The sequence below is a fragment of the Halichoeres trimaculatus genome, unplaced genomic scaffold (genome assembly GCF_033239565.1).
Source record: "Halichoeres trimaculatus isolate MK-OKI-2021-1 unplaced genomic scaffold, fHalTri1.1 fHalTri1_scaffold_15, whole genome shotgun sequence".
Lineage (NCBI taxonomy): Eukaryota > Metazoa > Chordata > Actinopteri > Labriformes > Labridae > Halichoeres > Halichoeres trimaculatus.
In genome coordinates this window covers 16,357,614-16,379,061 of record NW_027437193.1, presented here as the reverse complement: position 1 = coordinate 16,379,061, position 21,448 = coordinate 16,357,614, and the positions used below count along the sequence as shown (strand labels likewise).

At 38.9% G+C, this 21,448-nt stretch overlaps 1 protein-coding gene across 7 annotated transcripts in view; it reads right to left on the bottom strand.

Annotated features, from left to right (window-relative positions):
- clcn2a (chloride channel, voltage-sensitive 2a) overlaps positions 1-21,448 on the bottom strand; it is a 69,528-nt gene that overhangs the window by 19,253 nt on the left and 28,827 nt on the right. For 4 of the 7 annotated variants that reach the window (XM_074688366.1, XM_074688362.1, XM_074688368.1 and 1 more), the window contains exons 3-12: positions 13,866-13,997; positions 10,158-10,286; positions 9,648-9,781; positions 9,258-9,338; positions 6,053-6,076; positions 5,415-5,493; positions 2,906-3,031; positions 2,690-2,774; positions 2,246-2,347; positions 392-494 (exon numbers count right to left, since the gene is read on the bottom strand). In XM_074688366.1, the coding sequence (XP_074544467.1) occupies positions 392-494; positions 2,246-2,347; positions 2,690-2,774; positions 2,906-3,031; positions 5,415-5,493; positions 6,053-6,076; positions 9,258-9,338; positions 9,648-9,781; positions 10,158-10,286; positions 13,866-13,997 (995 nt within the window). Of the gene's footprint in view, positions 1-391; positions 495-2,245; positions 2,348-2,689; positions 2,775-2,905; positions 3,032-5,414; positions 5,494-6,052; positions 6,077-9,257; positions 9,339-9,647; positions 9,782-10,157; positions 10,287-13,865; positions 13,998-21,448 lie in introns of those variants that run through there. The other 3 variants (XM_074688364.1, XM_074688365.1, XM_074688369.1) reach the window with 2 other exon arrangements.

Sequence of the window (21,448 nt, the reverse complement as noted above, 5' to 3'; positions counted from 1 at the left end):
AAGAAACTTCTTTGATTCAAGAGAAAGGAGAGCTGAGGACAGAGAATGGAAGATTTTTTTTTCTTGTGTTTTGGCTTGAATAAAAATAAACGGCTTGTTATGCTGGGTTAAAATCTATGCTAGCAATTAGCAAGTTTTTGATTCAGCTCCCCTCTCTTACCACCTATGGATTGAGAATCTTGGTATAAAATCCCGCTAATAGAAGACACAAACATTGTGACAACAAACTTCACCTCTCTGTCGTAAACATTACAGCTATGAGATGGATTCTTCAACCATAGAAGAAGAGCACAAATGACCCTCAACCTGACATCAGGTCTCACTTCAAATCACCATCAATCCTCTAACAGCTCGCGTTCATACTGACATAAGTGTGAAAGTATTTTCTCACCTGTCCAGCCATGAACTGTCCAAAACCCGGAGGGAACGTGAGAGTGGAGACCAGCAGGGTGACGAGAGCCGGATACACCAAACGCCTGACAGGAAGAGATGGACTGTGGGGTCATTAATAGGTGTGTCTGTCACACTGTTCTGTTCTTGGTTTTAAGTTGGTGAAGAGGAACGAGCTAAAGATAGTGAGGCTGACCCAGATGATACAACAAATTTACCTACATTTCCCAAAACTCCATTAACACTGACACAAGACATCAAGCAGAGATTAAACACAAGTAAAGGGGCATATGAGCTGGGCTTCGAGCTTGCTCAGGTTTATTTACAGTTTGACTGGTTAAAGGGGGCTTTTATATGCAGCTTGAATATTTCTCAAAAGTCAAAGCCAAAAAGTGCAACTTAAAAAAACCCACTTAAATCTTAAGGATGTTATGAGGATGATCTGTTTTAATTGGACTGCCTCGCCACTTTCTGGCCAGGAGTCTCAACACACTGTTGTGAAGACGTACAGATATTTAAGACAACCCTTAACTAAATGTGACAACAAGCAAACGTAAGTTAGCACCATAGTTAAGAAGCTGGCAATATTTAGCGCAGCTGGCAACCCGATGCTCTAAGACATGTCTGTAATGTATAACGTTACTGAATCCTGGTTATGTCCTGCCAGTCACCTACCAAGCAGAGCTAACGTAACCTCACTCTTCATTTTATTGATAGACTCTTAAGTTTGAACAGACCACTGCAGAATAACTGCTGCATGTGGGTTGGAGTAAACATTATCACAAACAGCTTAGCCCTTGTGTTATAGAGTGATACAGCCCAAGCTAAAGGCTAATTAGCCTTTATCTCAGGCTGCATCACTCTCCAGTTTAGCTTTCTTCTTCTCTTTTTCTGTCTGACAGTTAGGTTCCTGTGTCCACCATCACTACAAAATTAGTCATAGAAATCGATTGTAGCAGAGAAAACACAGATATGTGTTTTATCTCTTCTCACAACTAAACTTTGTCAGCTGTATGTCATAGAGACTTAGGACGCGGTCACACTGGCCAATCGTGCTGTGCCTAAGCACGCTTCAGCCGTAAAGCACGTTTGGAAAGGCCACTTCAACTGTGCCGTGCTTAAGCACAATTCCCTTCCGCGCTTCGGCACGCTTCGAAGAGGTGGGCTTCGGCACGTTTACTTCATGCACGAGCACAAGCACGCGGACAGCGCGTGCGATCCATTAGGTATAATCACTGCGAGCGCATCTCTCAACAATCATTTTAAACAAAGCGAGAGTGTTAGAGGGCTGTGACGGGCGAAAATGACTTAATATAAGTCCTAATGTCTCTAAAGTTGTAGCAGTACTCTCTGTGTCTCATTGTGCTGACTCTGATGAGATCGCGCTTCATGTAAACAGACGCTTCACGATGACGAAGGCGGGCCGTGCGTGTGTCTGATACCCGCTTAAGTCTGGTTCATATTTGGGTAGTGTGACCGCCTGCCGTACTCTCCAGCTGGGGAACAGCGCTGCAGGGGGGCAATCGTGCTTAGGGCACGTTTTGGATGGCCAGTGTGACCGCGCTCTTAGATGTGCTATAAACCAATCTGGTCCTGGTCGACCCAAACTGGGAGCTAAGAAGCAGCAATTTAAAATAACCTGTAACCAGCAATACTGGTGCTGGTAATCTCATTTTAAAATGTGTGAATTACGATCAGGCATTTACCTTTTTCAAGATCACCTTTAAACTCCTCACAGTACATTTTAAAGTACCCAGAAAAAAAACAAGAGTGATATATTTGCTTGGTTTCTACAATTCATCAGTAAAATACTGAGAACGTTTCAAAAATTCACAGTCAAGGAAAAGATACTCACTTCCGTAACAAAAACTTGTTAATGGTCTTCTGTTTCCTCATGCACTCCACAATCAGCCGGTTCAGGTAGACAAACAGTGCTCCACCAAAACCACAGGCAATCCTTCAGAGAGAAAAAAACCCATGAGCAGTCTGCTGAAGGACAAAAAGCACCCTGGGACAAAAGGAAATCATAACAGCTACACTCAGGAAAAATGGTGGTTTGTAATAATGATTATGTATTGTTTTTGCCTTTTCATATGCTCTGGATACAACCTTGTGTTGTAATCAGCAGAGTAAAAAGTTAATTTCATGCCCCGTTCATCAAGTACAAGTCAACCTTCAGACTCTCAGTAAGAGGCCGCAGAGGAGAACAGGGCTTTATTAGAGCTCAGATCTCTCGTGTAACTCGGTTGACAAACTGCTCTGGGATCAGTTTAATGTGGAACAAACGATACACACTCACCCGAGGATGGCGAACGCAGGCAGCTCCTGAAGGTCAAACGGGAAGTCAAGGCGGAACCGGGTCTTAAAGAGAGCAGTGATGGTCTCTGAAGGAAAGAGGAGCATTTTCACTCTGTGCAGACTGTACTCCAATACATCAGCTACAGGTGTTCACTGTATGGTTGAATATATTTTAAGGCAGAAAATGTTTCTTTAGAAGTGGATAAATGACTTTTACCTTCCTCTTGGTTCCACACAGCTAGCACTCTGAATATGAAGGCACTGAAGGTGGCAGCAAAAAAGCCCCTCCAGTAGTTTCTCACAGCGAAAAAAGTTGAAGTGACTTCAATACTGAACAGCACCCCTAAATAACACAAACACCTTTGTGAGGCTTTGTTTCAGATAGACTCTGCTTTAAGAAGGATTTAAACAGCTTCATTACTTTGTTTTTAAAAAGATTTCACATTTTCGAGCACTTCTCTGTCATCATCTTTAAACAAATCACAGGGATTCACATAAAAACAAAGAAGTCACACAGTTTACAGTCTAAAATCTTTCTGGATGTCATAGGATTGGAAAACACAGGGCTTTTATCTCTTTTTAATCTCTGCAGATTATGACAAACTACTCCAAAAACACCATATGATTTCATTCCAAATGATAATTTTGATGTTTTAGAAACAAAAACAAGCATAATGAAAGCTTCAGAGGAATAACGACCAAATTCATTAAGATTCACTACCGTATTTTAGCGCTAAACATCTACACTTCAAAAACAAGAGGTGAATATTTTGTGTAGCAGATCGAAAACTGGGGATAGGTCCTTGATTGAAATGGCATCATGAATCTAAAGGCCAAAGTTTTCAGTACCTGTCTTTCTACGGGGCAACCACACCAACCACTGCACAGCCAGAAGTCAAACAATTGTAGTCTTTGACTCTGAATTGGTCCTTCCTAATTCTATTTTTTATTTCCTAGGCATTTTTTGGCTGCATATAAAAAGAAAGCTGACAACTGGCGGGAAATTTAGAGAAGAGAAGGGGGTGACATTCAGTAAACGGTCAAAGGTCAGACTCAAAACCATAGACTGTATATAGAGTGGACAGTGTGGCTCCGCCATTTATCATTGAAGCCAAAATTCCCCCGTCACAGGCGCAGCCATTGGCAGCAATTGCAGCCAGAGTCTGGGCAGTAGAGATGATGAGGGATTCTGGGAGAATCTGAGTGGAGCTTGGTGACAAAAATAATAATTGTTTTTTTTTTCTTTCAAGAGTCTAATCACTTCTTGACTCTACCCACCAACATATTTTACAACCCCTGAAAAAAAAACACGAGAACGGCAGCTGTCAATCATCGTTTAACGTTGCATAAAACCTTGTTTTCAACATCGTATAACTAATGAAAACGAAAATTTTCAGAAAAAAGAGGACTTGGATACAAGACAGCCAAATGATATCTTCAAATCATCACAACAATCGGACTTGAGAAACATATCTACGAGGTGTAATAATTTGTTAAAGTTTGACCACAGCCCATCTGGATTGGCTGGAAAGCTGGATTTTTTTTACCTATCCTGCAGCCAGCCACCAGGGGGAGCAGTTTTTGTGGAGACCTCACTTCGAGCTGAGCAAGATGATGTCCATTTTTTTACAGTCTATGGTCAAAACTAGAGGTGTCCCAGTCCGATATTAATATCGGATATCGGCCCGATATCAGCAAAAAAACAAATATTGGTATCGTATCGGGATGCATCTAAAATCTCAGATATAAGCGGTCCATTCCAGACTCCGCTCCTGCTGTTTTTATTTGATTTATTTAGGTTATTTTCTGGGTTTTCTAATTTATTCTTTATTTTATTCAATTACTAGTGTTTTTTATGTTTAATGTTAAAATTTCTATTACCCATTGGTTAATAATAAATGGGTCAATTTTTTCCTCATACCTACTGTTGCTGATTACTGTTCTTTGTTTGAATAATATCACTTAATCAAGCCTTTTCTAGCATGACAGACATACTACAAAATAAGTAATAATAGTATGCATGTTTAATGCTGATATCGTATCGGATTAATATCGGTATCGGCCAATACTCAATGCTGCAGTATCGGTATCGTATCGGAAGTGAAAATGTAATACCGGGACATCCCTAGTCAAAACAGGTGTGACTGCGTTGACAACTGTAGCTTGAGTATAGCGCGTCTTCTCTACAATCGAGCCATGCCTTTGCCTCATCCCTCTTCACTTCTTGGGAAAATAAATTGTTCCTAATTGTCTTTATTAACCACTTTATTCCTGAGTTAGTCGCCAAGTGTCTCTGTCTGCTACTTTGTGCTGAGGAAGTTCGGTGTAAAGAAAATTTTTCAGGCCTTTTGGTTGAAAACAGAACCAAAAAAAAGTTGCTCTGGATAAAGCAGACACTTGAGGGATAAACTAAATTCTATTTCACTCTGTGAGGCACATGAGATTGTTTTGACCTAAGAGTGGTGCTAAAGGGAAAGACACAGGGTTACCTAAAAAAGAGTGGAATATCCTTGGAGATATATTGGTGCAAAATTTAACACCAGGGTTGGCCAAAAGTGGCTCGGACACAGTTTTCTGCTCTGAATCAAAGAGTCAGATGGATGACTGATCAAGAGTGGCACCCACTTTCCTGCCTGAGGGGTAAATATTCTGGTCTAATTAGATCCCATAACAACCAAACACAATTAGACAACATTCAATCAGAGTGTGTCACCACGTCTCCTTACCTCCAATCGGGGCAGCGAAGCAGCAGCCAACACCCACTGCACAGGCAGCCGACAGCATCTCTGTGTTTCTCAGCTCATTCTGTCCAACAAGAACCACACAAATACACACACACACACACACACACACACACACACACACACACACACACACACACACACACACACACACACACACACACACACACACACATTCAAGCAAACACACATACACACACACCCCCAAAAGCCAACAGATGTGCAGTACATATACGTGCAAATGCCACAGACACACATTAAGAGAAACGTATATCTCATGAAAAACAAAGTCAGCAACTGTTTACAAATGCATCAGTTTCACTGTAAAAGTTGCAGCTGTATTTCTTTTTCACATCTATCAGGGTTGCATTTATGATCGTCGGGATGTGGGAAGCAATAATTGAAAAGCTAGGATTGAGTGTTGCAATCATGACATGAGGTGTTTGCACAGGAGCAAAGGCAGCATGGATCAATGCCTCGCTGTGACAGTTCACTGAACCGTATCAAACAGCACACACAAATGGGAATGCATCAATCCATCGCAGCTTCTGAAATGGACAGCATGGATTATTGATGATGATGGAATTGGCAATAAAGAAGCTATCTGATACGTGCAATCGTACCTTGCTTCCCTCAAAGGGCTCTTCCTTTAGCAGTGAAGGTGAAGAAAAAACACAAAAGGAAGAAATATGTGTGAGTGTGATCTGTGCAGATGTTGAGGTTACCTTTTGTTTTTTGATACTGGAAGTCATCCAACTTATTATCCAGACCACACAAAGTCAAACAAGCAGAGAGAGCTTCAGCAACTACAGTCTTGATTCCACTGTGAGCTGGTTTAACTGTTTTTCAGAGTAATTGTGTTTAACGGCCATATTGTTTGGACCACTCCTAACAAAGCTGACAGTCACTGCAGTCTATCCTCTTCCTACTGGTGCTGGTGCTGGTCTGTCGGTTCATGGAGGAGAAACACAAAGGCCAAAGTCCAGAGCGGGAATAAAGAGATGGCCAGGGTGAGGTCTCACATGAGTGGAGGTGAGAGTGTCAGTCCTAGAAATGGCAGAGAGTCAAGGAAACATCAAAAGCTATAAAAATGTTAAAAAAAAAAAAAAATCAAAAAACATTTGTGATTATTTGTGCCTACCAAAATCAAAGTAAGAGACCAAAAGATCAAGAAAAACCCATTGTTGGAAGAATTCGTGATGCCTCTTACTTTTTGGCAGCCATTAAAACCTGAGGAGTAAGTCACTGTCTGCTGCTGGACGTTTGAACTTTTGCCTCATGAATCTGGAAAATCTGGTTTGTCTTCAGAAATGATGCATTCAGGCATCCCGAAGCATAGCACCCCCCAAACAGTTAGTCTATAACCTCTCAGTGGCCTTTCAGCGCAAGCAGCAACCGCAGGGGGTTAAAAAATGAAAAACAACCTGGTATCAAAAAACAGTTTTGGTGTTAACGGTTAATTTTGGTATTTGTACAAATTGGACAGGAAGTGAATTTCTAAAAAACACTTTTGTTTTTAACAACAACAACAACAACAAAAAAACCCTCAGAGATCAGAGCTTGGTATGATATCAAATACATGTTGACTGGGTCCCAGTTAAAAGTATAAAACAAAGTTGAAAAGTTGATTAGCCATTAGCTCCTATAAGCATCATTAGCCAACACAAGCTGCTAATAAGTCAATGGCCCAGTTTCGCAGACAAGACTTAAGCCTCGTCCAAGACTAAAATGTAGTTTAAGCTGGCTTAACTTTAAGTCACTTGCAGAGATTAATCTTAAAATAGTCATATATTTTGTCTGTTCTGGATTAAACAAAGACAATTGCAAGAGGGTGGATTAGAGCTACTCCAGGACTAAATTGAATTTATATTAATCCTGCAAACACGCAGGTTTAACCCAAGCTTAGTGCCTTTAGTTCCCTTAGTTTGTGAAAGGGAGCACACCAATGGTTTGGGAGCATGGAGTATTTGGAATATTGAAATGAAGACTATTATCCGCTGCAGAGGCCAGCCAGACGAGCACTTGTGGATTGGAGTAATCCACTGAATCAGTTTGATGAAAATGACCTCCGAGACCACTTTTTTCGAGAGGACGTATTGGAGAAAATCACTTTGCTTGAGCCTAGACTTTCCTCCATGTCTCAAAGAGGAAGGTCTGCACCCCGTTCTCTCCAAGTTCTGATCGCTTTGAGGTTCTTGGCATCCCAAGCACTCCTCTTTTCGTGTTCAATGGCAGTAGTATGACCTTTACTTTTAACAACAGCATGTTTTCCCACAATTTGTTTAAGTAGAGTTTTTTCAAACTCTGTAAAGTTCTCTAAACGTATTCTTCTGGTATCACTCATGTTTGGTGTCAAAATTCCCTCCAGCAAAGCTGCCTTCAGTTCCATTCCAGGTTTTTATAATCACTGTAAGGCTGATGGGCTGTGCTCCCACTTAGGCTGATGAGAATTGATTCCTGAAGCTTACTCCAGGACTTCATAGTCTGGGACTAACTAAAACAAATGTAAGCTACTTAAATGACCCAGCTTTACTAGTCTGACTTAGGCCTACTCCTGGCTTTATATAAGCCTTAATATAACCGGGCTAATATGTAATAATTTATGGATGAAAGGAAAATGAAAACATGTCCATGAATAGAACTTGTACAAAAAGCGTGATTGATTTCTGTTTCAAACAAGAATAACTTGTTGATAAACACTGTTAAAAGTACAGTTTTGCATTTTTATGTTTTTACTGTAGACTCAAGGTGCAGCCAACTTAAACTTTGAGCTTGGAGTAACTTAAGTTCATCAGAGTCTCAGAGTCAAAACTTAGATGACTGGGATCATCAGGCAACCTGTTTGGAGAAACGAAATAAAAAGAGACACGGCCAGCTTAATCGACAAGTGGACACAGTGTAGCTGTAAGAAAGCTAAAGGCCCATCTCTGCTCTCTATCTTTGGCTCTTGTTAGGCTAGAGTTGGTAGGATGGAGTTCATAAATGTCAGGTTTACAAAAGAAATCTGTCTTCTGGGTTTCTTATTCTGAAAGAACAGAAAGGAGAATTTTGACTTTTTTCAACATTTTTTAAGAATAGAGTCAAATTCTGGCATTAAATCCAGAATTAAGAGAAAAAAAAATCTGCGTAAAAAGTTGGAATTCCCTAAAAAAGATCAGACCCCACCACACACACACTAAACACCCTTTTGGTGTCCCTTATCCTTTTCTGTATATGTCACTGACTCCATGTTAAATACAGTCAGTTTTTTAGAGCATCAAAATGTGTGACACAGGAGACTTTAAAGTCCAAATCATCCCACTGTCTAGAAGTTAGAATACAGTTTGTCAGGACAGGATAGTGTATTCATTATTTATTTATTGTTTGTGGTGTAAACTACATTTCAGTTTGAAGCAACAAACATTTTGCAAAACTACAAATCTGCACCACAAAATCAAGGTCCTGACTTTCACTACTTTGAGGTACATGGCCTGACAATGAACCAGAGAGACAAGAAGTCAGTTATTGTATTTCTGTGGTTCAGCTTCCCTGACCTATCACCACTTATGGACTCACACATTTTATGCATAATACTCTGTCTTGAATATGACACTTACAAACCTGGAGCATCATTTATTTCAATCTTAAATCTGTGATTCCTTAAAATTTTGTATGTAAATTAAAGTTGCATTACTTCATGGAGAGGTATGATAAAAAAGGCATATAGTCAGAGCACCACCACCTTGTTCCAATGTTGAAGAGTTGAATAATGTTTGAAGTCCACGGAGATTTAAAACTCAAAACTGTTTAAATTTGTACATCAATGTGCTCAAAAATCTGCATCCTCACCATGTAAATCCCTCCAAAAAGAGCAGCCATGAATTTGCTGAGGAGGGCAGCGCACAGGCTGGCAACATGAACAAAGGGCCCCTGAATGACAGGATAGAGAGATATCAGCATGTGTTAGCAGACAGGATGTGTCTGAAAGAACCTTTCAGCTCAGAGCAGAGCATGGAGTATTGAAGTTAAGATTTATCTTTTAAAATATAACTCAGTTTTAGATGAAACAACTATACTGCCCCTAAAAATAGGAAACGTTATCATCAGTTAAAAAAAAATGAAATAAGAGCCATGACTTTCACAAGACAAAGAAGAAGCAAGATTAATAGAACACAACAAGCAGTGCAATCCATCGTTTTTACTCTGATGGGTAAAGATAAATGGAAAAACACTGTGTACCTCCTTCCCCAGAGGCATCCCACTGCCGAGAGCACAGGTCAGGCCGATAACTTTGGCCACAAACGTCTTAAAAGTCAGGTACTCCTTCAGGACCACCCCCCTCAGTATGGTCTTCATCTCTGGAATACCTGAACCTGGGCAGTGAAAAGAAAGAGGTGACAGGTGGGATGATGGAGGGACAGGAAAAGAGGGGTTGAAAGGAAGTCATTTCAGAGAAGGATGAGGAGAATAAATTAAGAGCGGGGGGTGGGGGTCTAATTGATATTCATATAGGTTTCTGTATGCACATCCCTTTAAAAGGTATATTTTATTAACGTCCTGCAGAAGTGACCAGAGAGACTTACAGTGTATGTCCTTGGCATTATGCAGCCGATTACAATATTCAAACAAAGAAATGTGATAATGAATTACAGAAATGTACACATACATATTTGCATAATACATCTTAGAGTGTGTGTTTGTTCATGTGTGTGTGTGTGTGTGTGTGTGTGTGTGTGTGTGCCTTTTTACCAACAGCCTGAGGAGACAGTATCTGTGTGAATCCCGCTGAGAAAGTGATGAGCACTACGGGGTAGGTGACCCAGGCGATGTACTGCAGGAGCAAGTTACTGTCCAGTCCACCGTACATCCACTTCTGTGCTGCACACATGCACACACACGCACACACACACACATACAGACACACACACAGGTAACTTTCTCTCAGTACAATGCAATAGAAAAGTGATCCATTCTAGCAGATTTTTTTCCAGTTCCATTAAAATTCATCTGATGCAAAACAGATTCACCTGATTCCTAATTACCTCGACCGCCTTTTGACCTTCTCTCATTTTCTTTTATCCACCCCTGCTTTATTCATGCACTTTTCTTCTCTACCAGCCAAGTGACCTCCTCATCCTTATTCATCATTAAGCTCTTTCACTGTACTGTTTTGGTTTCAATTACTGTTTATTTTTATTTCACGGAGCACAGCAGAGCAGTTGTTCTAGGATCAAGAGAAAATATCTGTCCTGAAATGCATCACATTTTACAACACCAGGAGTTTTTTTCTTTTTTTTGCCGTTGTTGTTTTGTTTTTGTTATTTTCTTAACAACACTTTCTCAATGATAAATACATTTCTAGACCTCAGAGGTCCTCTGCCTTTATGGTTTCGTAAAGAGCTGCTACACAATGTGGGAGTAACAGATAATGTGGAGTTCTCCTGTATTATACTAACACTAAAGGTATGATGTGCTTACTCTTAAAATATAAATGGCATCAAAAGGTGGTTAGTGAACTGTCGTTTTCACTCTGTTGCCTGAAAAGGCATCAATTTAAAGTGGCCCCAGCTTTCATCAGTCTAGGTATAATATATCAGCATTACATTTTTGCTGCAAAATGAAAATTTAATCTGAAGACTCCTATATGAAAAGAAAAAGTAAGCCAGTTGTAACTCTTTGGAGGAGACAGGTAACTGTTAGCATAATAAAAGAAACTGTCAGAATGGGTTAAAGCTTTGCAACAGCCTTGTGGATAGCACATGGATTAATACATAATACAGATTCAGCACAGAATTCAGACATGTACATTACTTGTGGTTTTATTAATTTTTATTCTATTAAATAAAATGTATTTTCACCAATAAATTCAATAGTGTAAAAAATCGAACTGTTACATTTCAATGCTGGTATCTGTACACTCAGCTTAAACCCTGAAAATCTCTCACAGTCACAGATATCTAGTCGGTGTTAGAGGCTGTTTTCCAAACCGCATACTACAAACTACATGTGAATGTAGTATGTATTAGGCACTACATATTACCTACTGCTTTTGCTTGTATGTAGTATGACTGTTCTGTTGGGTCTGTTTTGTAGTATACTACTCTGATCTCCAGACAGATGATGAAGGTTTTTTTTGCCTTTAATACAAATATACAAAACAAGCAATTGGCAGATCTTGGCATTTGGTTATTTTGTTAATCATATCAAACAGAATAATCATTCTTGGTTTCTAATCTTACACCAAAATTTATATCTCTTACTGAAAATAAATCTGAAAGGGATTTTTATTTTTTTACAGCTGATGAAAAAACCACTTCTATATCCACATATTGTTTAGTTAGTTATTCTTTATTCCAGACCCTTAGGTCCATATAAATACAACAAATAGTCAATAATAATAATAAAAAGAAATTAAAAAAGAAAAACACAGTTCGTATGTTGACAGTGTTTAAAAAGTGAATTAGTGATTTATGTGGGCTAATGAATTTGTAAAAGTAAACACCTCTTCTACGACTGGAAGTGGCAAGATCTACAAGTGTTTCTTTGCATCACTTTACATCTATCTCATGGATTGTCTAACGTTAGTGTTGTGTTGTAATTATAATGTTAATTAATTCCAGTAGATGGCAGTAATTCACCAAAACCTGCCACCCATATTGACAAACAGCATTAGCGCTGTGCATTGTAGGAAACAGTATGCCAGGTAGACTGGTCCATTGCACACTGAGAAATTTTCCTGGATCATTAGGACGTCCGTGGATTTTTTAGTTTTTTTTAGTTTTTTAGTTTACTGCAGATTTTGCAAGTTTTCCCATACTACCTACTTCATACTGAATTTCAGCCCAAATAGTAGGCACTGCTCGTCTATAAGGCGGTTTGGAAAACAGCCAGAGTATTTTGGAAGCAGACAGCTAACGCTAGCTAGCAAGCCATAAACTGGCTTCAGTCAACAACAGTAGTTTCTTTCTAACATTAGCAGATCAAGCAAGGACGTGTATCGGATGAGTTCATGAGTAAGATATTTAATATTGTCAACATTAGACAGAAACTCGCTATGTCAGTAAAGCAACAGTTAGCAACAGTTAGCAAGCTAGCTTACAAACAACCCAAGTATTTTCATTTAGCCATTAAAGCAACAGTTAGCAACAGTGAGCAAGCTAGCTTAAAAACAACCTAAGTATTTTCATTTAGCCATTAGTGGCTTCATAAAATGGGATGTATAATGTATAGCTTCTGTGCTTGGACACAGGCAGGTCATCTGTGTGGTTAACACGGCTTGTTTGTTGTCTGATACTTCTGGAAGAAAGCTGTAACTCTACTGCAGCATTTTGGAAAATGCAGATGACAACAAGCCTATTAAACATAACGCAGCAGGTCCTGTAAGTATGATTAGTTGAGCTAGCTAAGCAACAGCCACACACCAAAACTGATTGACAGGCATACAGACAAATCTGCACTGAACTTTTTCACAAGCTTTTGGGTTGTGTTTTTCTCTTTTCATCAGTAATTTAGTAACAGCCTAAAAACGACTTTGATTGACACAGAGACAAATAGGTGCTGTAAGCATAGTGCCTTGTTTTGGTGTTTCACTTTGTTAAACCAGGGCAGAAATTAATCAAAACTTGGATTTATTTGAAAAGACACAGGACCCATTGCTTGAAAACAGGATGAAAACAGCACCATGGTGCACACCCAACAATAAATCCTATCTAGCAGCAGCTGTTTAGTGAGAAATAATTCCTCCTTATGTGTAATATGTAAATATTTCATATTTTCACCACAGTGACTGAATTTCTCTTTTTGCTGCATAACAGAAATGGATAAATATGTGGGTGGGAATGATTAAATAATGACTTTGGCTGCATTTCAGCACAGTGAAGCTATTACAGAAGGACAAATGCTAAAATTGAGTAGAATAACCTTCTGTCAGACGTTAGCTGGGATAGATGGTAACGTTTTGTGCTTATGTTTTAGGACTTGGTCAGTGTTAAATAAATAATATGCTCATGGTTTGCAATAAAAAAAATCCTTAGAAGGAAAATTCTGTTGTAAGTTTACCACCTTCTGTCTTTAAAAACTAGTTTTAGTAAAATCTTAAAAACTGAATGTTACAATTTAAAAATAGTATAAAGCTGCTACTTGGTCATTCATTCAGATGTCCAGGCGAATTTAAAGCAAATTCTGAGAACAAATCATTTTTTACTGAGCTTTTAAATTTTGACGACAGCCAATTTTTTGCTAGATCAATAAAACTTGATGGCAGAATGCCAGTCAATCTGTATTAATAATTAATTATTATTCCTCCTCTGGTACCATGACTGTGCCTGTTCGCTCTTCATTATAAATTAATTGTTTCTTCACAACTTGGCTGCCTCCGTGAGAACAGTCTGTTACTTCACTCTCCTTCTGTCCCTACAACTCTCTCCCTCTCTTTGTGGCTTTCTGTCTCTTTCCTACCTTCTTGGCAGAAAGCGATGGCGTAGTCCATGACCCAGCTGACCAGAGCCATGAGCAGGCCCAGCAAAATGAGGAAGATCCAGTCCTCCCCCACCCGAGAGATCAGGAACTTCTGACAGCGAGAGGCACACGCTGAGGGCACAGAGATAGAGAGGGGCAGAGAGGACAGTGGATGTAAAAATCTGAAGAGTTATTTATGGAAGCCTGGGGGGAGAGACGACAAATGAGAGGAAAAATAAAAGGCAACAAGAGGAAAGAGGGTAGGAAAGCAAAATATACTCAGAGCAGAAGTAAACTGTACTTTTTATTTAACAAAACAAACAATTACAGAAATAAAACCACGAATAAAACATAAAAACTTACACACACAACCCCCATATCAATAAAGTTAATTCGATAGACTGTATATAGAGTGGACAGTGTGGCTTCGCTATTTATCATTGTATGGTTTGGAAGCCAAAAAAAACCCGTCACTGGCACAGCCATTGTAGCAGTTGTGCAGCCAGAGTCTGCGCAGTAGAGATGATTAGAGATTCTGGGAGAATCTGAGTGGAGCTGGGTGACAAAAATAATGATTGTTTTTTTTTCTTCAAGAGTCTAATCACTTCCTGACTTTACCTCCCAACATATTTTGAAATACCTGAAAAAAAATACACAAGAACGGCAGCTGTCAATCATCGTTAAACGTTACGTGAAACCTAATTTTTAACCTCGTACAACTAATAAAGACGAAACTTTTCAGAAAAAAAGAGGACTTGAATACAAGACAGCCTTCAAATCACCACAACAATTGGACACAAGAAACATTTTTACGAGGAGTATTCATTTTTTAAAGTTTGACCACAGCCCATCTGGAATGGCAGGAAAGCCGAATTTTTTAACCTATACTGCAGCCAGCCACCAGGGGGAGCAGTTTTTGTGGAGACCTCACTTCAAGCCGAGCAAGCGGACGTCCTTTTTTTTTTATTATTTATTTATTTATTACAGTCTATGAGTAATTCTCATTGACAAAAGCAACACCAGGTCCAACCTGACAGTGCAGGAGGTGTGGCACATTAACCTCTGCCTGTTGACACTGAGGCAAAAGAAACGTTACTTTTCTCCAGGATTTTAAATTTACAAACATTCACAACTGTGAAACAAAGATCACGAGAATCATCTCTGATAGAAAAAAGAGATGCTGTAATCCAGGCAGCAGAAGCAGAACTGGTGAAAGAATTGGTTATTTGTTGGTAGCTTTTAAGTCACCTCAACCATAAGTTGGAGTGATCGCACGACAGTGTTAAAAATTGGGACATTCATATTTATATAAAGACAAAGGGAGAGCTGAAGGTTTTCAATAAGCAGTTTTACTTTTTTTGTGGGAAGACCTGTCTTAATGATGCTAAATGGCATCTGTGTGAGAGAAAAATAAACTTAAAGGCAAAAGAGAAGATTTCAATCAAAACAGTGACTTCTAAAGTCTAATCACAATAAGAAAGTTAAAAAAATTCACAAATTCAGCCTTTACTGAATTGTGACATTTCATCTGAGCACTGTGTTTGCATTTTCAACTGCTGTGAGGTAGACAGCTAGCTACCATCAGGCTAATACTGCTTGCTGAACATTTTACTCTTGCACCACTGTGCACTAGGACAGTCAGCTAAATGTAAGAATAGAAACATGGCACAAGAAATATACATGACTTCAACATTAACAGGCATAGTGCTAACAAGGTCATTTCACACATTAATGACTTACTGTTGGTTACATCCCAATACGCCCAATACGTTTGGCAGAATGATGAATTAGTCAGAGCACTTTTTAACCTCCAGAGTTAAAGTAAGTACTCAGATTTTAAAGTAAGTTTCAAATTTAGTAACTTAAAATAAACAAGTCATGCAAGTGTGAGTTTTACATTCACTCAGTGAGATTTGATCCAAGTTACATTTATCTTATTAAATTATTGAGTACTCTGTCCATCATAGTCTTAGAGAGGAAATACCAATATAAATATGTCCACAGAAGCCCTCTTCATAATGTTGAGCATTGGCTTCGATGGAAATGTTCAGTGTGATATAACTCATAATAATCGTGCACGCTAACTTTTGGACTATGAGACACTGGCACGGTCGCATTGATTTCTACATCCCAACATAGACTGTCTTCACATATGCAGTGCTGACTCATCCTCACTTTTTGGTCAATCTAGCATAAGTCAAAAATGCAGAGTTGAGGCAGGTCTTTAACCTCCTCACTTAAAGGATGCCACCTGTAAGTCAAGACAGCTATACTTTTTTTTGCCAAAATCTTTTGGTTAAAATTTTGGCAGACAGTGAAAAAGATTCCACATTTGAATAACTCAAAGTCTCTGCATAGAGTAAGCTATGCTTCTAATGGTGCAAAACTTACATTCAAAATATTTTCTTAACCAATGACGTCTGCATTTTTCTTCCCTTAATGTGCATGCAAAGAGAAATGAACTATTTCAGACCATAATCTTTTTTGAATGGGGCTCTAACACGTTTATTTTTGCTGTGAGTATTGGCTTTTTAGGGGTGTTGAAGGGGGTCTCCTTGGCTTTTGAAGCGTTTCTCAAGTGTTCACTCGAGAGACGACAGTTTTTAGCACTTAGACACGACTGGCTCAGTTTCTTAAGATGAGAGGATACCACTTGGCTGTAAGTTGCCCAAGGGGCTGATAATTATCTGAAGTGTTAGCAAACCATGGAATTTGTTGCTGCATAACTTAATAATTTCAGGCCAATAAAATAATCCTTAGGTGAGTATTTTGTGGAAACTTGTTTGTCTTGGTTGGCAACCACGTAATAAGTGAGTTCATGTGTCGTGAACAGGTGATCACGAGAAATATAGTCCCCTCAGAAAAGGAGAAATCTCTCCACTTCCCGTTTGTGTATTCATAAATACTCACTTATACTATACTATGTGTGAGTGTAACAGCATGCTTTCCAACATTAACAGCCAGTGAAGGTTCAAGTTGAGTCAAATTTCAATGTTACTATAACTGGAGCTTAGCTTTTCGATGTAACTCGTGGATGTGTACGCTGGCAAGGATCCTGTGAGTCACACTCAATCAGCTCGTGCTAATTGACATCTTGCACTCAGAGAGCAATAAGCTTTATGTCTGTTGTTACTGCCTTGGTAATAAATTTTTATTCATCTGGGAAGTTGGTTCAGCAGCGTGCCGTATGCTCAAAAAGGGCTAAGAGTTTAATGATTGTTGTAAAATTCAGAGTAGAATGTATTATGATCTTAAACTACTGTATATACTTTCGTCTTTTGTCTTTCATTTTTTGCTCTCTTGTTTTGCCTTTGTTTTTGTAGCTTTTCTATATTCTTATTGTTCTTAGCTTTTTAAGTCCACCCTCTTTTATTTATATGTGTTTATTTAATATATTTTATTTTTACATTATTGTAAATACCTTCTACTCATCCTGATTTTACCTAACTTATGATTCACACTTGTTTCACTTAACATTTTCACTTATACCCTTTAGGCCTTTATTTTCTTTATCTTTTGCTCATATCTTTGCTTAATTAAAATGATTCTTTCATTATTTTGTTCATATTTATTTTAATTTTATATATTTATATTTGATGTTCCAATTTTGTCTGTAACTACCTTTTATTGCCCTTTCCATTGCCTTTTCCTTCATTCTCTTGCTGAGTTTTATATTTTTAGCTTTTATTTCTGTCCTCATGGTCTCATTTTATTTGTATGGTTCTTGTCTGTGTCCCTGACTTTGTTTCAGGATGTCTTCATGCATATTGTCATTCTGCTCGAGTGCCTCTTAGAACTGTGTGTTTTGTTTTGTTTTTGTGTTTCTGTGCTTTTTTGTCGTTTGTTAAAGCAGTTTGTAAACTTTTGTTTTTAAAAGATGCTATACAAATAAACATATTATTTTTATTTTTATTTATTATTATTATTATTATTATTATTATTATTATTATTATTATTATTATTATTATTATTATTATTATTATATTGAAAGATAAATGGACCAGAAAATTTAATGTACTTTAATGTGCCTCTACTATACTCAAGCAGGATCAGTGTCTATGCTGGTGTTTGGTGGAAATAAAAGTATTGAAACTTTCTGTCTGACACAAACAAAGAAAAATAAATGACTCCAGCACTGTGTGGATAAAAGCTTCAGCATCACCTAAGAAAAGAGAAACTGATGAGACTGAATTCAAATCAAAGCTAGGTCACAGTTATAAATTCTACCATTATATCTTAATCTATAACTCTTAGCTGGGTCGGCTAAAAGAAGCGTCCCTGGACTCATTTCTTCATTTTTGTCTACGGACATTGGCAAAGCCTGGATTTTATGTCCAAATCCAGAGCATTCATAGATGTGCTCGTCCCTGGAGATGCTGAAATTGTGCTACTAACACATTTACCAGATCCATATTCCAGGAAAATACAACTGTTGTCACAGACGCTCATTCACTGAGCTTAACTACAAAGAAAATGACTTATAAATGAATTCTAAGAGAAGCAGACGGAGCAACAGGTCTGTGAGTGACAGCAAGGCCGAGGAACAGACAGGAAGAGGGACAGAGGAGAGAGACGTGTTCGGAAAGAGAGTTTGGTGTAATATTTCTCATTGTTGGAGAGTGACAATAGCCAGATGGGAAGCAGGGACTTGTAATTATTTTCATCATTTCTCCAAATTATTTTCCTCCTTCATCAAACAGTGAAAAATTTCTGTCCCTTTTTTCTGTTATCAGATATAATTCTCTAATTATTCCCATCTATTTTGTGCTGAGAAATTACACAAAGCAACAAATTGTTTTGGAGAAGTTGGGAATTTCTTGTCAATGACTTATCTGCTGGTTGAGTTCTTCTATGCTTCAACTGATTAACTAATCCTCGTAATACAAGTGGCCTTTATCACAACAAATATGAGCAACCAAGTGAGTGGATCCCAGACAAATCTGCCATAAAAGCCCTCGAGTTGAACAAACATTAATCTGCCTCTATAAATACCCCCTCAGTAAACACATTTTCTGTTTCCCAAATATTATTTTAAGCCCTTGAATGAATGGGTCCCAGCCTCATAGTATTAACAAATAGATTTACACACTCAAGGGCTTTTTCCATTGGATCATTCAGCTGTAAGAGCTGGTTGCTGCTGCCAACTTGTCACATTTAATGATTTTTTAACACTGTGCTGCTGCTGCCTCAGCCAGGGTTTCCTTGAAAGAATTATCTTGTAATTTTAATGGTAGCCTTGTGGTTTCCAAGTAACATTTCTGTACATTTATTAAGAGGAACCAAAACAGAGTCAAATTCAGTGCAAGTGCTACTTGGCAAATAAGCCCATTCATGAGTAGCATAAAGTGTTAGTATGAGAGTGGACTGAACCTAATGTAACTGGCTTTACAAAGGAGAGTTGACAGGATTATGTTCAACAAAACAGTAACATGCAAATAATCACCATCACTGTTTGTAAGATGCATTAAAGATTAGACAAATCCAAAACCAGAGACTCTAGTCCTGGTAAGGATACAGGTTCAGGGATGAGTGTATGTCCCTGTAGCATTCAGTATAGATGCTACAGCGGTTTGATGGTGGGAAAAAGTCAAACGTGGTATCTGAGGTGTCAAACAAACAGGAGCAAGCAGAGTGGTACTGTGTGTGTGTGGATGTGTGTGAATCTGAAGCTGTGTGTTTACCTCTCATGCTTCTGAAACTGAAAAACAAAATATGAGATCACACACTGGGATAGGGATGCACTAATCCGATCCAGGCATTGGTTCCAATACAGACTCAAAAGGTAAGATCATTTATTTGATAAGGGGCTGATCCAAAGAGCAGATCTATTCAGCTCAGTTCTATGCTCCTCTGCCTGTGGATTTGTGTGAGGCAGAGCTAAAACATCACAAAGGAAGATAACTAAACCAAGGCAGTATTTTTATGTCTGGTGAGTCAACAACTGACAGCAGCTTGCAATATGTGCGCGTTTGATTCCTCATTTATCCACTACTTCGGTTTACAGTCATATTGTATTGTCTGTTAGTAAAGGGTAAAGCATGATTTTGACCATAGTACAATAAAAATATGCCTGGATTGTAGTCAATATTCTTAATATTCAATACCTATTCACAACGGTCAGTTACTTTTAACCATAGACTGTATTAAACATGGACGTAGTCTCGCCGACGTCACCTGTCTGTTTCTGTTTCAGCTATAGCGGCCATATTGGTAGTGGCAAGGGCTTCGCGTACAGCCATAGGGCGTCTGTCGGTCACGTGACCCTCAGCTGTGCCTCTTATTGGAGGAGCATGCGATCTTAATATCCTCTGAACGGACGAGTTAGAAAAAAAATCACCCCCTGTACAGTGGGTGCCAGTAGTAAGATTAGCAACTCAGACAGGAGACGTTTTTTGAACCAGGCTGTAAATACTTTTATTTTTCCCGCATTGTCTCATATTCTTAGACCGGAGGTTGCCGCTTGCTTTTAACGCATAAGTGAGCTCTACATTTATCCTCTGCCTGTTGACACTGTGGCAAAAACTATAAAATACTGTTTTAGGCTGGTCTTCAGTCGGGAGAGAGTAAAAGTTTCTGGGCACAGATGTGAGAGCAGCCTGAGCAGCTGGTGGGTTTCAACCATCTCTAACAGGACAAGATGAAGCAAGAGTCTGCTTTGTGTCAGGACTGAATGGCACAACCACCAGTTCAGTGTAAAGTGTTTCTTAAATATTAAAAGCCTTAGCAATGTCTAAGAGGTTTAAATCTTTACACACTGCTATCCCCCTTTCTTTGGCTGTTTTTTCAACAGCTCGTCCACTGAGAGTTGACTTGTTTAATCCTGCAGATTCATGGAAGATGTCACGTTTTAAGTTACTGTGTGGAGGACTTTGAAAAATCTAATTTCCCTCAGCATAAAATTCTGTATGACAGAGGAGCATCCAAACTGATTTGTCTTTCATTTGAAAGTGAAGACAGAAGAAATTGTAAATCAAAAGGAAAGAAGTCAGACATTGCAGTTGTCTGTCTGGTTCAGGATTCAGGTCACAGGGGGAGGCTGAACAACCAGAGGGAGGCGGGGCTCAACTGTGTGCATGGTGGGGTAAGCTGCCCGGCCTCCAGGCCACCTGCTGGATGGCAAGTTTCCAACAGAGGACGCAGAAACACCACACAAGCACAGTCATATGAATCCACGTGTTACCCAGAAACATCCAAAGTAAATCCATGCTGGTTATCAGCCCACCATTCACCTGGACGCATTTCTATTTAAGATCATTTAGTGTTGTCCAAGAAGCTGAGGATCTACTATTCTTACAGCTTCACCCACCCTCTCTCAGAAACACACACACAATACTTTTCGCCTGGAACCTGCAAAGCTACCGTGTGCATCTTGGCTTGTGCTCACATCCGCAGGCTCAGCGGTGTCCACAGATGTCTGCTTTTGATCTTGTAATGAAAATCTCACCCATACCAGACATTTTTTGCACCTCTGGTAGCCCTGCATTGCAACACCTGAAGCTAACAAGCTGTGGTTGGAAATAAATAATAATGAATAGTAAGAATACAAAAGAATATTTTATCAGTAAACAATATTTTTAAAGCCA